Source organism: Varanus komodoensis, unplaced genomic scaffold, assembly GCF_004798865.1.
Source record: "Varanus komodoensis strain SLA01 unplaced genomic scaffold, ASM479886v1 scaffold20_1, whole genome shotgun sequence".
Lineage (NCBI taxonomy): Eukaryota > Metazoa > Chordata > Lepidosauria > Squamata > Varanidae > Varanus > Varanus komodoensis.
The window spans coordinates 12619735-12634502 of NW_025335587.1; the positions used below are offsets into that span (position 1 = coordinate 12619735).

The 14768-nt window shown below is 46.5% G+C and overlaps 1 protein-coding gene across 3 annotated transcripts in view; it reads right to left on the minus strand.

Annotated features, from left to right (window-relative positions):
- ANKFY1 (ankyrin repeat and FYVE domain containing 1) overlaps nucleotides 1–14768 on the minus strand; it is a 52479-nt gene that overhangs the window by 31624 nt on the left and 6087 nt on the right. Inside the window, exons 2-5 of one of the 3 annotated variants that reach the window (XM_044429806.1) lie at nucleotides 11547–11739; nucleotides 7045–7163; nucleotides 2380–2515; nucleotides 559–682 (exon numbers count right to left, since the gene is read on the minus strand). In XM_044429806.1, coding sequence (XP_044285741.1) covers nucleotides 559–682; nucleotides 2380–2515; nucleotides 7045–7163; nucleotides 11547–11739 — 572 coding nt within the window. Of the gene's footprint in view, nucleotides 1–558; nucleotides 683–2379; nucleotides 2516–7044; nucleotides 7164–11546; nucleotides 11740–14768 lie in introns of those variants that run through there. The other 2 variants (XM_044429807.1, XM_044429808.1) reach the window with 2 other exon arrangements.

Here is a 14768-nt window from a genome sequence, read left to right on the forward strand (position 1 = left end):
TGCCATGAAACACTTCCACAGAAAAAAGCCCCTCAGAAATGAAGTTCTAGCTCAATATTTCTATGCCAGAAAATTCCTGTTTGCTGTGCAAGCCGCAACTGCTGTTGCCAGTAATAAAACATCAAATGCGTATACCCAAGGCAGTCACCACTGACAGGAAAGAAATTACGTGAGTGAAACGCTCCCTCATCTTAAAAACAAAACTCTCCTTGCATGTGGAAAAGCAACAGGCCAGCAGAGAATTTTAAAGACAGAATATCCTTCTCTTTGATCTGCCACCTTTTCCACATGCAAGGCGTGCTTTGCGTCTACCTGTCCCAGCATTCTAACATGCAATTCCTCAAGCAGCTTCTGGAATGGAACAACCCGGCAGTGCAAGCTCAAATCAATTCCTCAAGGGTCAAAGCAAAATAAGCATGAGATCAGTCAGATTTTGAACAGGGCTCTGCTTCAGAAACATGAGCAGGGGTTACATCTTTGCTCGCTAGAATTAAGCATGCCAGGTTCTCAAATAACACCTTCCTCAAACATCTCACACTCCTGTCCTTCGATGCTTACCCAATGACTAGCGATGATCTCCGCACAGTAGTTCATCAAGGTGCTGGCATTCAGCTCTTCGGCAGTTTGATAGAATCGGATGCAGTTCCTAACATTTACAAGTGACATGACTCCTTTTTCACACCTACCCAGACAGACACAGAAACCAGGACAAGGAGTTAGCAAACTGGTGTCGGTGGGGAATTTACGAGGAGATAATTTTTATTGCTGGAGACACGCATAGCTAAACAGAAGGAAAACAGACCTGTTTTGTATCAGTGTAAGATGCATGGAACCTTGGTTCCATAAGGACAAGCAAGACAGCATATAAATGTTAATGAACATCATTATAAAATTCTCCCAGCTTTGACAGCCAAAATACACACGAGTTTCTGGCTGTTTGCTTCCTCCTAGCCCCTTCCCTCAATACACCATAGCTCAACATTTCCTCAATTAATCCATTTCATCCAAACCAGGAAACTATGCTTACCAGACTGAAAATAAACTAGGGGCTGAAACCAACTTCAATCAGTGGTTTCAGATCCTGGCTTCTTCTGAACCTCTTAACTCTAGCTGTCCGGTTTGGATGGAACAGGAGAGCGCATTTCGTTATCCCAGTCAAGGCGCAATCCTAGGCAAGTTTAGACAGGAAAAAAAATGCTTACGATTGCCAGTACTGTCGCTGGACTTTTTCTGTCTAAATTTGCCTTAGATTTGTCTAAGTGTTAAATCATGGTAAATCAAGAAGGGAAGCCACAGTGTGTAATTGCCATACAGCACCAGTTCCAACCATGAGCTTGTCAGGAGAGACAAGCCAGAATTCTTGCCTCAGATGCAACATAAATGAGCGTGCCTATGCAAAAATCCGGGCTGCTGGAACATGTGAACGGAGCTTGTGCGTAAGCTGCCTTGCGAGCTTTTCTTTGGCTCAAATACAGAAATGCAACTTCTGTAAATATGCTACCACAGGATAAATGATGGACTGAATCCATGAAGGAATGGATGGAATGGCCGCCCAGAGAACATGCTGCTTATGGGCAGTGGCTTTTCAACCCATTTAATTAGAGAAAGCAAGCCACAGCCTTGACTCCAGAAGAGCTGAGCAGAGCTTTCATGGGCACTTTGGAGGGCTTCCACTCGTACGCTGCAGGTGTCTTGAGGGCAGAGAACAACAACAATCTGGATGAGCTCGCATGTCATGGGGAACGACTTGACGCAAGGGACCTGAAGGGGAGGAGGTTGGCAGAATGCTCTGCTCTCCATCAACTGAGGCTAAAACAGGGCCAATGGGACAATGCGGAAGGCCCCATGAAATGGGTCGGGATCCGAAGATGAGCAGGGCCAAATTAGGAAGCCAAGGGAGGCAAGGGGACAAAGGGAGGGAACAACAGCGGCCCCCCGCCACTGCCTTGTCCCACCCTCAGACTTGCCCGGCTACAAGCCTAACATTCGTATTGGCACCATTATCACCTCTGTCAAAGTATTCCCAAGCGCAACAAGCGATTCATGATTGCCCGGAATGCTGCCCCGTTCATGTTGCAAGGAACAGGCAGATTTCCAAACTCACAGCATGATCTAGCAAAAGCAACAGTGTTAGCAAGATCTCGCAGAAGAGAAGGTGCTGCATGTCACTCTAGTACAGGCAACACCCAGCCCAGCCCAGCCCAGCCCCAAAGTATCTCTTGCATCTTCCTTTCCTGGGAAGGAGATCCAAGTTCTGATCACGGACGCAGGTGCATTGCTAGGACTGCCCAAGCTCGGGGTCTGGAAAGCGGCAGAGCAGCCGTGATTTGTGCGAGGACAAGCGGCGGCGGGCTCTCCGCAGTGCATTCGGGCACTTACCTCTCTCTGAGCAGCTGCAGCTGAAACCGGTTTGCCAGCTTCATCAGCTCTGTCAGGAACACGTCGTCTTCGCGCAGCTCCAGTTCATCTGTGTAGATCCAGCGCAGCATTGCCACAGCCACCTCGGGGTCAGCATCTGGAAGAGGAGCGAGAGGCCCTTTACTCCTGGGAGGAAAACCTCTCAAGCCTGACAACAGTGGTGGCCTTTAGGGGGCTCTGGGTCAAACTCAGCCCGCCCAGCCGGTGCTACGCCACGCATGCCACTCCCGTGGCTAGATGCAGAGTCGATGGAAGGCGGTGAAGGAGCATTTTGGAAGGGTGAAAGTGATGCATGCTTGGGGGAACTATTCCAGCCCTGAACTGTTTAAACTGATGTGCGGCGCTGAAGCTTGGACTGGGAGGTTTCCCCTGGGTGGGAATCGCATTCATCTGTGACTGATGTTCACCCTGTGGAAATGCAGGCCGACCCTGGTGTGGGAGAGGGAGCACATGCTTTGTATGCAGCATACCCAAGTTCCAGCTGACACCTCCAGTTTTACAAAGAGCCTTATAGTCTCCTCTGAGACCCAGAGGAGATGCTGCTGCTCTGAGTAAACACTGCCCAAGGTGGACCAAATGTTTGACTCCAAGTAAGACAGAACTGTAAGCATGCACCTGTATGCTTTCCCAACAAATGACAAATTTCCCATTTCCCAACAATTGGTGGCATCTTCTGTACCAGGTTGCCCCAGTCTAGGACCCTCCAGAAGAGTTGCCCTGCCACTCCCATCATCCCCAGATGGCATGCTGCAGCTGAACACAGCTGGAGGACCACAGGCTGGCCAAGACTGCTACAAACCATCTCTTTCCTTGGAGCTAGCAACAAATGCTAAAATTTCATTTTCAAATGGAAATGAAGAGCATCTCCGAGAGAGGGCCACCTACCCACCCCTGACAGAAGATGCCTTGCGACAGAGAGGCAATCCCAACCTCCATCTTGTCTGGCCTGGCTTCAGTCTTCACTTGGCAGGAGAGATGGACAAATGATGGACACGCCACATCATTAAAAATAATGAGCAGGTGCTTGCTCTGCCCAGCACTTATCAGGCCTGCTAACGAGCTGACATTCCAGTCATGTGTCATATCAACACATATTTGCCAAGTAGCCATTCCCCAAATAACCATACCAGGACTTGTCTTACTGTTCCTTTGGGTTCCCCATAACTTTTGAGCTTACTGTAGGGGCAAACACCCACTCCTAAGGATCTGGTCCCACGGCTGAACTCTGAGGGCCCTCGAGCAATTGAATCAAGAGCTATCTTCCTGTGACCAGATCTAGTCCAGCCTCTGGGTCTGTGGAGAACAGGGCTTTCTGCTTGTCTATTCGATAGTCCTTCAGGTCCCTGTCACTTCTCCAGGATCAAGAATTGGCTCCTTTCAGGTCATGTTTGTCCCACTCCTGGCCAGCGTCGCTGCCACACTCGTGCTTTGGATCTCTAGCATAGCAAGACACTCGCAGTGAACGGCTTTCTTGCCACACACACAGACAAACCTTGCAATCATTCATGGGTTCCGATGGCTGCAAACACTGAGTGCTGCTGCTCGTACCGTTCACAGAGGCCATTACACTATTCGGGGGGGTAGCAGTGCTCCCCTGGGGTCCCCCCGGCCCCCCGGAAGCCCCTTCCTCCTGCCACACGCGAGACACAGGCAGCCAGCCGTTTCCAGCCAGGCCACAGGCGGCTGAGGGCACACTCTGAAAGGCCATCGGCTCCTGCCTGCACGACGGCCATTTCGAGGAAGGTCAGGTGGTCACCGGGCTGCTCCTTGGAAGCTGGCCATGGCCTGGTTTTGAACAATGGGCTTCCGCTTCCCTGGCTGCTGGTTGTGAGAAGAACCGAGCAGCAATACGAACTGGTGCCTGGGATTTCTTTACCGCTGAGTCTGCTTTTTTTTACTGTTTTTAGATTTAAAAAAAAAAAAGATCAGTAATACCTGTAAGGTTTGTTTAGTGCAAAGCGCCTTGGGAAATATGCCTATTCAGTAAGGTGGCACAGGAGTCTAAAAAAAGTATGCAAATACTTCTGAGCTCAAGATAGCAGTGAAGTGCTTGTAATTTAAAAGAAATACTTGTGGTTTCAGAGTGGCTGTGAAAAAGATGCACAGTCATTTTATGGCTGTGAATGTTCCAGAAGCAAGCGGGGGTGGGGGGGCGCCCCACGTGCCTCAGGAACCTGTAATGGTGATATTTATAGTTGTGCTGCAAGGTGGGTACTGGCTGCCCGCCCACCCCCTAGAAAGAAGAGCTAGCTGGCTGAAAGACTAATATTAGAAATAGTGTTACCAGCCAGAAATGGAAGGGCAAGACACCCAGAGTATGGCGCACTAAACCAAGTTACTGAAAAAGAAAATCTGGAGAGAAGCTCACTGCCCCACCATTCTGTGACCAGTTGTCCTGCGCCCCCGCCCCACGGAGAACAGATTTCCGTTTGGCACGGAAGTGGACATGTAGCGGGGCACCCCCCTCTGCCCGTTTTCTTCAGAGTGCTCCAAACATCAGTCTGAGGCCTGCGCAAAATCCAGTTCAAGCACCCACCTCAGCCATGAAGCTCAGCTGGGTGTCCAGGGGCCAAGCAGCACACTCAGAAGCAAAAACACTCGTCAAAGGTTACTAATGTGCATAGGCACCGTGTGCCAACATAACTTGAGAGATAAAAAGTCAGAATTGTCTGCACCAATCCTGCTGCAGATTTTCCTGAAAAATTTCAAATGCTAGAATCAAGGTCTGCAGTGCTGCGCCCTACCGCCGTTTCAGGAAACTCATGCTCCTATTTCCAATCAGAGCGAAGAACAGGGATTCCCCAAGATAGCCTTTCTCCAGCACTGTACAAAGCTCCACTCATACCCTGATCACTGACTGGAGAGGTGTTTTAAATCTTTTAATACCTGCTGGGTGTTTAAATTTACATGCCTATACACTGCATGATGGAGCTGTGTTCCACGCTCCCAAAAGCTGCGGCACCAGTGCTCATGCCGCTTGAACCAGCACGCGTGGAGCTGAGCCACGGCCCCCCGCACACTGGGTGGGAAAATTTCCCAGGAAATGCCAACTCCATTTGGCCCGCCCGTGCGCTTTGTACCTCTGCACCACCCACTGTCCTTGTGCCTCTTCCACGCCTGATCCCTGCCGAGACCCTTTCAAAATTGGAACTTGGTCCCTGGGTCCAAAAGGGGACATCGCAAAAGCACTCAGAGAATTGGACTCTGATTGAACATGCTCAGCGCGTCTCTCACAAACAAAACTAAGATTTTTCATTTTTGCGTCGTTAGAAGCATTTTCCTATCGCCCTAGGCATGTGAATCAAAATGCATGAGCAGGAAAGAACTAAGGCAAACTGAGGAGGTAATCCTGCACCACTCAACTCAATGGGACTGAATAAGCATCACTCAACTCAATGGGACTGACTTCCAAGTGGATGTTTATAGGACCTCAGACTTGAACATGGTCTGCACGTCCAATGTTTAGCCTGGAAAATATCTTTATGGTGATACTTGTTACATGCTAACACTTAACAGCTCAATGCCATACATTTTATATTTTTAAAACTGAAAAAAATTAAAACCCTGAAATTATGTTTATTTTGTGTAATGTTTCCAGTAATTTTAAGTTACTACAATCTGGAATTGAAGAATGAAATATATACTACCAATTTTAGGAATGTGAGTACTGGACATGCTTGTGAGAAGCAGATGCTAGACAAGTTTGGAAATGTCAGATTGGCATGGTACGTTTTCTTTATTATTTTTGTTATAAAAATATCTTCTTAGAAATGAAAAATTATAAGGAAAAAGATTCTGGAAATGTTCCCCCTGCCACATCGCCAATCCTTGACTAGCGAAAATTTCCCTGACACACACAAGTCTCACACAACCCAAACAGAATGACGCATTATATTTTCAACACACCTAATACCTAATGTTTTCTAGATAGTGAAATTCAGCTCATTTTAACCTGCCTTACTTTACAACACAGAACTCAGCAGGGTTATTTTGCTCTAGCCAATTTAAATGCTAATTTAAAATCAATTCACCTTGGCCAGTACGATTTACTCTCACCAAGGAATTATTTTCAGGAAAGAAATGGGCATGCTGAGAAGCTTTCCAGGCAAAGGGGAGCAAGGTGGAACAGCAGAGAGAAGCAGCCCAAGTAAAGGAACGCAACCCTCCAAAGATAAAGAGACTGGCGTTGTCACAGTTTCCTTACATGAAACTACTACAGAGGCTGCTTTGACAGAGCAGCTCTCAAAACAAAAGGAAAAATCAGGCTGTTTCAGACAGCTTTGTTTCCTTGCTATGTCATGTTCTTGCTCAGAAAGATGAACGGGGCCCCCACACTTGGCAGGCACACCATTAAAATGGAAGAGGGACGGGTCACTGAGTTATCCAGCTTTCAACAGTGAGCTCGCAGTGCAGGTTGGCATCTTCTGGAGACAAAAACTTCATAATTAATGGATCAAGTGCCTCTTTTGGCAGGCAGAGCCCCCTGCCCCCACCCCTCCTGAAGGAGGAGGCAGCCTCCTCTCCTAAACAGGCCTTTCATCTTTTTAAGGCTCTTTCTTCCCAAGACAAAGACGGCATCTCTCCCCACTCCACCGCCAACGCACATACAGCCAGTCAGAAACCAACCTGACATATCCAGCTCCTCGGTCGACACCAGGTTGGCCAGACTCCAAGTCTCGCTGCGGGCTGCCAATACAAATTTGTGAGCGCGGATGCACTTGTCTCCAACCTTTATCTTCAGGTCACTGAAGAAATACAACAGACACGCATGCGCACCTGTGCTTAGATGACTTGGTGAACTCCACATCTTTGCAATGAAATCTCAGACAGTCTACTGCGGAGAAATGTGCTCCTGCATTTGGGGGAGGAGGCAATCACAGGATGCGGGTTTCCACCATGCTTCTGCACAGGCTCTAGGCTTCTCTTAATCCCAGGTAGCCCCCAGAGACCCCCAACACTCACTGCTGGAGAAAGAATGGGAGGGCAGGTTCCCCGCCATGTCAAGCCACCCTGGAATTGAGCTACAATGCACCAAGCACTGTGAGAACAACATGTGACGTGCCTGACAAATTATTAGGCATGTTATGGGTCGCCCCCCCGCCCAAGTCTCCTTCCCCTCAAATCTGCCGGACAGCATCCCAGGGGACTCTGCAACTCAAGCTATTATCCTGCTGCAATCAACAGCCAAATGGGGGTTTTTTGTGTTCGCCTCTGGGCCCCAGCACCAACTAATTTTTCTACTGTAGGAGCCTGGGAAGACAAGAAAGTAAAGCCCGCCCTCCTTTACCAGAACATCAAGGTCTGCTGTCAAAACTCTGGCTTCATTTAAAAGGGATATGCATGATTCTTTCATAGGGACAAACACACCCAGGACAGCTTGCAGGCATGAGAACCTATCAAGGGAACACGAAAAGCCCAGCGGATCCCAGTGCCAAGGGGAAAGGAATCCCTCCAGCCCCCTTTTGTAAGGCAAGGACAACCGGTTTCTTTTCTTCGAATTAGCAGCTCACATTCTGACAGCTGTCAAGACGAAGTACAGTAATGACGATAGTAATGAAATATCTACCGGAAGCCTCTTTGGTTCATTGCCTATTGCTGTTGTCTGTTGTACTTGGATGATGGGTAGTCTGGCCACCCCAGGGCAGCAGCCAAGTGAGGCTTTCCATTTCCACACCCACAGAAACACGCACAACTGCACCTCCAGATTCACACAATTCCAGCATTTATTTTTAAAGAAATCAGGCAAACTATGTCTGCGTATTTGAGACCATGAAACGCAAACTGGGTAAAAGCAGGAAAAAATGTGAGGCAAAACCGTTCCTGGTTGGAGTAGCAGAGGCTGGGGAATGATGTGGTGCTGATTACCCCTCCCTACCTCTTGTGCACTGGTGGGCGAGGGGGCACCGACGACTAGGCAAGAGCGTGTTGGACTGTGGGCAGTGCTCACAACCCAAGGCACCGACGCTCGTCTGGGCTCAGGCCACATGCCACACCACCATGGGTGAATTTATCTCTACAAGAGACCTTGGGTCTTCAGGGTGGCTCGCTGGGACAGAAAGGCAACTCTGAGGCAAACAGTCCGGGTTAGGCTATCTGACTATCCACCACGATTCGTTGCCAAGTTCCATGAACTACATGATGGAGTGCATGCTTGAGAGTGCTAGAACCGCAGAAAACGGGAGAGACTCTAACTCGTTCCTCTTGTAATTAGGGGCTTTCTTGCAATGGGTTAAACAAAGCACTGGCTGCCCCGAATGAACAGGAATGCTGCTTGCAACACACTCGCCACTTCTGCTTTTAATCATCAGCCTATGCTCCAGGTTGTTGAGTGTGATGTCCAAACCCTGACCAATGGGTTGTTTGGAGGCTAAGCATCCTATTGGTTATCCTAAACTGAAACCATGCATCAGATACTGGGTTGTTTAATCCCTAAGCATCTCCATAGTCTGGGTTTGGACATCACATCCCAGAACCTATGAAGGAACTGACCCTGGCTGTGGTGGGTGGTGTGGAAGGTGGCACAGTCACCCTGTTTGGCTTATGCAGTACATGGACTCATGGGTCATTTAAGCCACAGGTTCTCATTATGTGTGAACCAGATCAATGTGCCTGGGCCTTCCAAACACCTACAACTGAAGCAGATTGAGGTTGCTTGCTTACCTGAGTGAGATGGTGCAAACTGGTGTCCTGCAACAGCAGGGGGTTGGACTTGATGGCCTTCTTGGCCCCTTCCAACTCTACTATTCTGTGATATTTTTTAAAAATACCCCACCATTACAGAAGAAGTTCTAATCTTCCCTTTCCCTTAGGCTCACGTTGGCAATAATTACGAGTTCACAGCTTAAAATTATTCTAAATTTTAGAGTCACGATAAAAATGTACAAAGTTGTGCCTATTGCAAAGGATGCAGACAAGAGAAATTTGGTTCATAAGTTTTAGTATACTCAGTTAAATTAAGTTGTTTTTTTTAACTTTCAGAAAAGCTCTCTAGATTGATCAGGCAGGAATTTTACAACTTAGAATTTTATTTTGCTTACGGGTATTGTGCACCATCCTTTGGCCAGAGAGAGAAAAATATTATGCTACACATAGAATATCTATCTGAATCCTATGAAAATATTTAATGTATGGAATTCCCTTCCATCGAATGTGGATGGAGGCAACTGGTTCAGGAAGGAACTGGACAGGTTCACAGATGACTGGTCCACCGGTATCCATGAGCAATGAGTTTGATACAAAGCTCCATTTCAGAAGACGCACTGCTATTAGGAGAACAAACACTGAGGGTTCTTGCCTTTAGGCCTAGCTTATGGGCTCCCAGAAGCATTTGGCTGGCCGCTGCATGAAACCGGATGTTGTCTCTTCCGGTTACGACATCTGGTGGGAGCACTGGAAGCACAGTGTTCAAGAGCTGAAAACGCCTCCTTGGGTCATGTGTCTCGCAGTGCATGAAGGACAAAAGGGAGAGCCTGCCTCATGTTTTATCACTGCACAAGCATCTGGCTCAGATTGGGTCTATCACCAGCACTGTCAACACGTGATGCAAGCTGACAGACAGCCTGTGGATTCAGCAGAAATGAGGCGCACTCAGCCAAGTTCGACAGAACAGTTTGTGCATTACGAAATTTGCTGTTAGAAACGAACCAAAAAGCATGAGTGGTAAGTAGTAGGGTGTTTGCCTTCCTTTTTCCTTAAATGAAAAAAGAAAAGCACCAAAAAGAGATACTTCCACTTCGGAAGAATAGGAAGCACTTAAGAGGCAAAGCAAAAGCATAATTACTCAAGATAAATATTTTGCTTCAAACTGATTTAAGTACTAATGCAAAGAACAGGCTTTTTGGCCCAATTTCATGGCAATACCCTGTATTTATGCATTAGGTGCGCGGCAGGAGTTCTCAACCACTATGGAGATGTGGACTCATCGGAGAATTTAAGAAACTACTGTGGACACCATCACAAAATATCAAAATAGGAGATTGCTGCTTTTGGTGTAACCCTGCTGCAACTCCGGATCTCAGGCCTCATCTTATTAAGCAAAAACTTTTCTTGTGCATCTATTTGACATGGTGTCACCTCTTTAATAAGGGATTGCCAAATTCAGTTATTGCTGGCAGTGCAATACGGGTGATGCTTCCTTTAAAAATATGTTTTGGCCATGTCTAGTAGTTGCTTCTTTCCGGGAGGAGGTTACTACACAAGTAAATATACTGGAATAGTCTTTAATATTCACTGATGTATAGGCTCTTTTAAATTATTTACTTTCCTCGTGGAAATTAAATGGGAGGGGAAATGGATGTTCACACTTCTAACAGCTAAAGTGCTCATTGCCAAATGGAAAGGATAAACTTTACATAAACATGCACAAACATACCACAGAATGGATTGGGGATGCAGCAAGAACTCCAACATGATGAATGGGTGGTATGCAGGCACCATCTTCAAAGGGATAGTTATTTGGATACTCATTTATTTTTAAATTATACGCTGCTGAATAACCCAAAAGGGCTCTCTAAGCAGCAAACAACAATAAAATACAGGCCAGTGTTACAATTTCAAGTTATTGGGAGGCCGGAGGCAGTGGGGGAAGAGAAGGGAAGAAAACTTGCTGGTAGAAGAGTGAACTTTTACCATCAGTTGGTAAAATCAAGTCTTGGAATACCTGTGAAAGAGGACAGTTTTCACCAGGGGCTGAGATGAAAGTAGTGACGGTGCCAAGTAAATCTCTCTAGGAAGCCCATTTCAAAGGTGGGAGGATAGCCTGTGCTTTGAGTACTGAAACCAAAGCCTCCATCACCTATGACTCTGAAACCACTGCCCATGAGCAGTCCGTAGAGTCCCCTCTTGCTCTTTACAGGGTGTACTTTATGCAGGGAATTTGGTGAAGACTTAAGAAGGTAAAAATCTGGCTCAGATGTTATAGTTACATCATCCTAATTTTAATTAAGAGCAGAATCGTATACATGTTTAGGGAGAAAGACCCCCTACAATTCCCAGTATGCCTCACACGCATGCACAATGCAGCGGAAGCTGCAAGACACGCTGTGGCTGCATTTGGTAGTGATTGTACAGTAGGAGAACCAGAGTGTACTCCCACCTTCACTGCCCTTCTTCCTGAGCCCGTTTCTTACCTGTACTGCTCCTGCTCATACAGGTCAGCGACGATGGCAAGCAGTCGGCTGATGAAAGAGTCGCTGGCGCTCTCCTTGTTTGACTGTGCCGCCAGCAGCGTGCATTTCCGCTCCGTCTCCGTCAGCTTCTTCTGCAGCTTAACATATTCCTGACGGAGAAGCATCAGGTGTTTTTCCAGTTTGACCACCTCCTCTGCCAACACAACAAAAACACAACACATCAGAAAGGGGGGCAGCTGACGAGTGGTACGGCGTGTGTGCCCTCTGCAGAAGGCTCTAGACTCAAGTACCACCATTTCAAGGTGACCTCAAAATTCGGACTGGCAGAGCAGGCCCTGCTTGCAGAGACAGAGCTATCAGCTAAGGCAGCTTTAAATGCATAAACCAGCCAAATCAAGGAAATCCCTCAGGTCTTCCTCTTTGTGTTCAGTTCTTTTGGGGACCAGTTTACAATTAATTCATCTGAGCGACAATCTTCTATGTTCTTACGTGGAACAAACAATGCTGAACAAGGCACCCTAGTCCAGTGCAGCTTCCCAGGCGGAGCTGCAGGGCAGGCCCTGTTGAAGGCTCACCCTAATAGTCCTGTGGCCGCACCTGTCACAGGTCCAGTAATACGCCTTTGATCATATCTCCAAAGCGACAGCGCAAACTTTTTGTGCCAAAGATGACTGCACTTACATGCTCCTTGCGAGCACTTCAATCAGCTAAATTTTAAGCATGTTGCAAATGTCACAAGATTTCCAACTGTTAAGATGGTGAAGAGCTGGGAGGTTGGGTGCATTTGCTACCAAGAGCTTCTTTAATTACAAAACCCAGGACATGAGAACTGACCCTCTCCTGAGAAGATGGTTGAGAACTCTACGAGAAAATCAAGTTCCGTTGCTTACAGACAGCAAAGGGTAGTGATATTGATCAAAGAACTTCCAATGAATAATTCAGTTTGCCTTGCATCTAACGCTTTTATCTGCAGCAGCAGCAAAGGACATGCAACGTTTCTGAGTCTTTTTATTCGGTTGCATCGCACAGCAAGTTGAGGTCACTTATTCAATAGTGGGGGAAGAGCAGCGGCTAAATGAAGCTTTTCAGGAGATGAAGAAAGGGAAAATATAGGTTGCAACACCAGTTTAAATGTCCTGCCTTTCCCTTCCAGCCCAGCTACGGCTCTGACAATCCAGAGATTGCAATTGTCACCACACTGTTCAGTTTCACTCAAGCAACTCACTGGCAGAGGATTAAGACTCACCTTGGTCTTAGCATGACAGCATATTTTTTACCCATTTGTGTTCATCTAATCAGAGGGCAGTGTTCTTGCCTGTACAGCAGAACTCGTCAGCTTTATGTTATGCAGCTTTCAAGGCCTCCCTGAAAACCTTCCTGTTTACCTGGCTCACCCTAGAGAGTCCGGCTCCCGTTTCTACACCATCTGAGGCAGGGACGTGTTTGCCAAAGACGGGGGCTTGCCAGCTGCAGCACCTTGGCTTGAACACCTGGCTTCTTCCATTGATTTTGGGTAGCCAGTTACAGCCTAACCTTTTTGCAGTGCGTCTAGGAAAGTATGTGGACCAAGAGGTCACCCGGGAATGAGTTCTCTCACAGCACTACGTATGTTGAGCGGAACGGCAATAGCAGGGGAAAGAGGCAGGGAAGCAGGAAGCATTGCAGCTGCTGCCAGCAAACGGATGGCTTGGCCATACAGAAGCAAACCTGTGATTGCACTGTACTTGTGCAGCTGTGATTGTGTAGCGTAGTGCCCATGACTGCTCTGCACTACACAGTAACTCAGTTTGTGCATTGCCCAGGGGGCTTTTTGAAAATCCTAGATTATTGTGCATGAAGCAGGAGGGAGTGACTGAGCAAGCATACTGGTCCTTGTCCCCCAGCTATTCCCACTGGAGCTAAGCACTCTACACACTATTAATTATAATGTACAAATCATGACTTCTAGCTTAAATCATGGGTTATTACTTGCTCAATAACCTAGAAATCACACTTAACGTAGCAACGGGCTGTCTTTGGTTTGTTTTGCTTCTCCTGCTTGATGCAGGTGTGACAGGCTAATGAAAGCCAGCACACTCATGTGCTCCCAACTCATTCACAACCATGCAGGGTTCAAATTGAAAAATACTCGGCTTATTGTGACATGTGAACCATGTCAATGGGTAACTGCAGTATCACAACATAGGAGTGGTCTATTACACACAATCATAACTGAAAAGCTATGCCCAAGTATTGGAATAAGATTTTCAAAACAAGGGAATGTGTACATTTAAGACCAGATACAAGACACAACGTTATTGGTGGGTGTCTCTCTTTGTTTTTGCAAGAGCCTTATGGGGGAGAGGCACAGAGAATTACAGCATATTCTCCCAAATGGTTCAAATTCCCCCTTAGCCACAACCCCTGCTCAGTTACTCTGGCCAGAAAGTCTTACTGTATCTACCTCACAGGACTATAACGAAGATAGGAAGATAACTTTTCGCTCTTTTGAGAAAATATGTTATTAAAAGTATGCTAGAAGTGTTAAGGCACTTCTGCATTTTCCAAGTCAAGAAACGAAAGTTGCTTTTTTCCTTACAGCCAGAAAAGGTTAGGAACATGTTTCTTTTAAAAGTAAATGCAAACATGCCGAAGATTTTATTATCACTGAAGCATAACAAGTCTTCTGCCAAACTGCCACAGTTAAGGGCTAAATTCCCATACAGATACACAGATGAGTATCTTTTAGCTAGCTACCCACAAAATGTTGCTAAAAGAACTCTATTTTAGAATGTTTATACCTGCCTTAACCATGAGATCTAGGCATTTATTACATTTACAATTCTACACTGCTCCCTAGGTCATTCCCCTAGCAAAACCATCTGGAATCAGCCGGCTAGGTAGGATTGGAACCACCGTAAAGCAGTGCCTCGAATCCCCAACCTGGCCAGCCTATCCAGAAGGATTTTGGAGGGTTTTCATTCATAGTCACCTTAACTTGGAAACAACTTGACAGGATTTAACAGCAACAACATATATTTAAAACGTTAAAATGCTGAACACACCCATACAATCCAACTTCCTATCTGTCTTTAGATATTTTTATTTAAAATATTAAATGATTGATTCCATTTGATAGCTTCCAATGGCAAAAGCTCTGTGGGTGGTTTACAAAAAATTAAAATCTTAAACATAGAAAATAAAATGTAACATTAAAAACACGCATATGCAGGAATTAAAAAT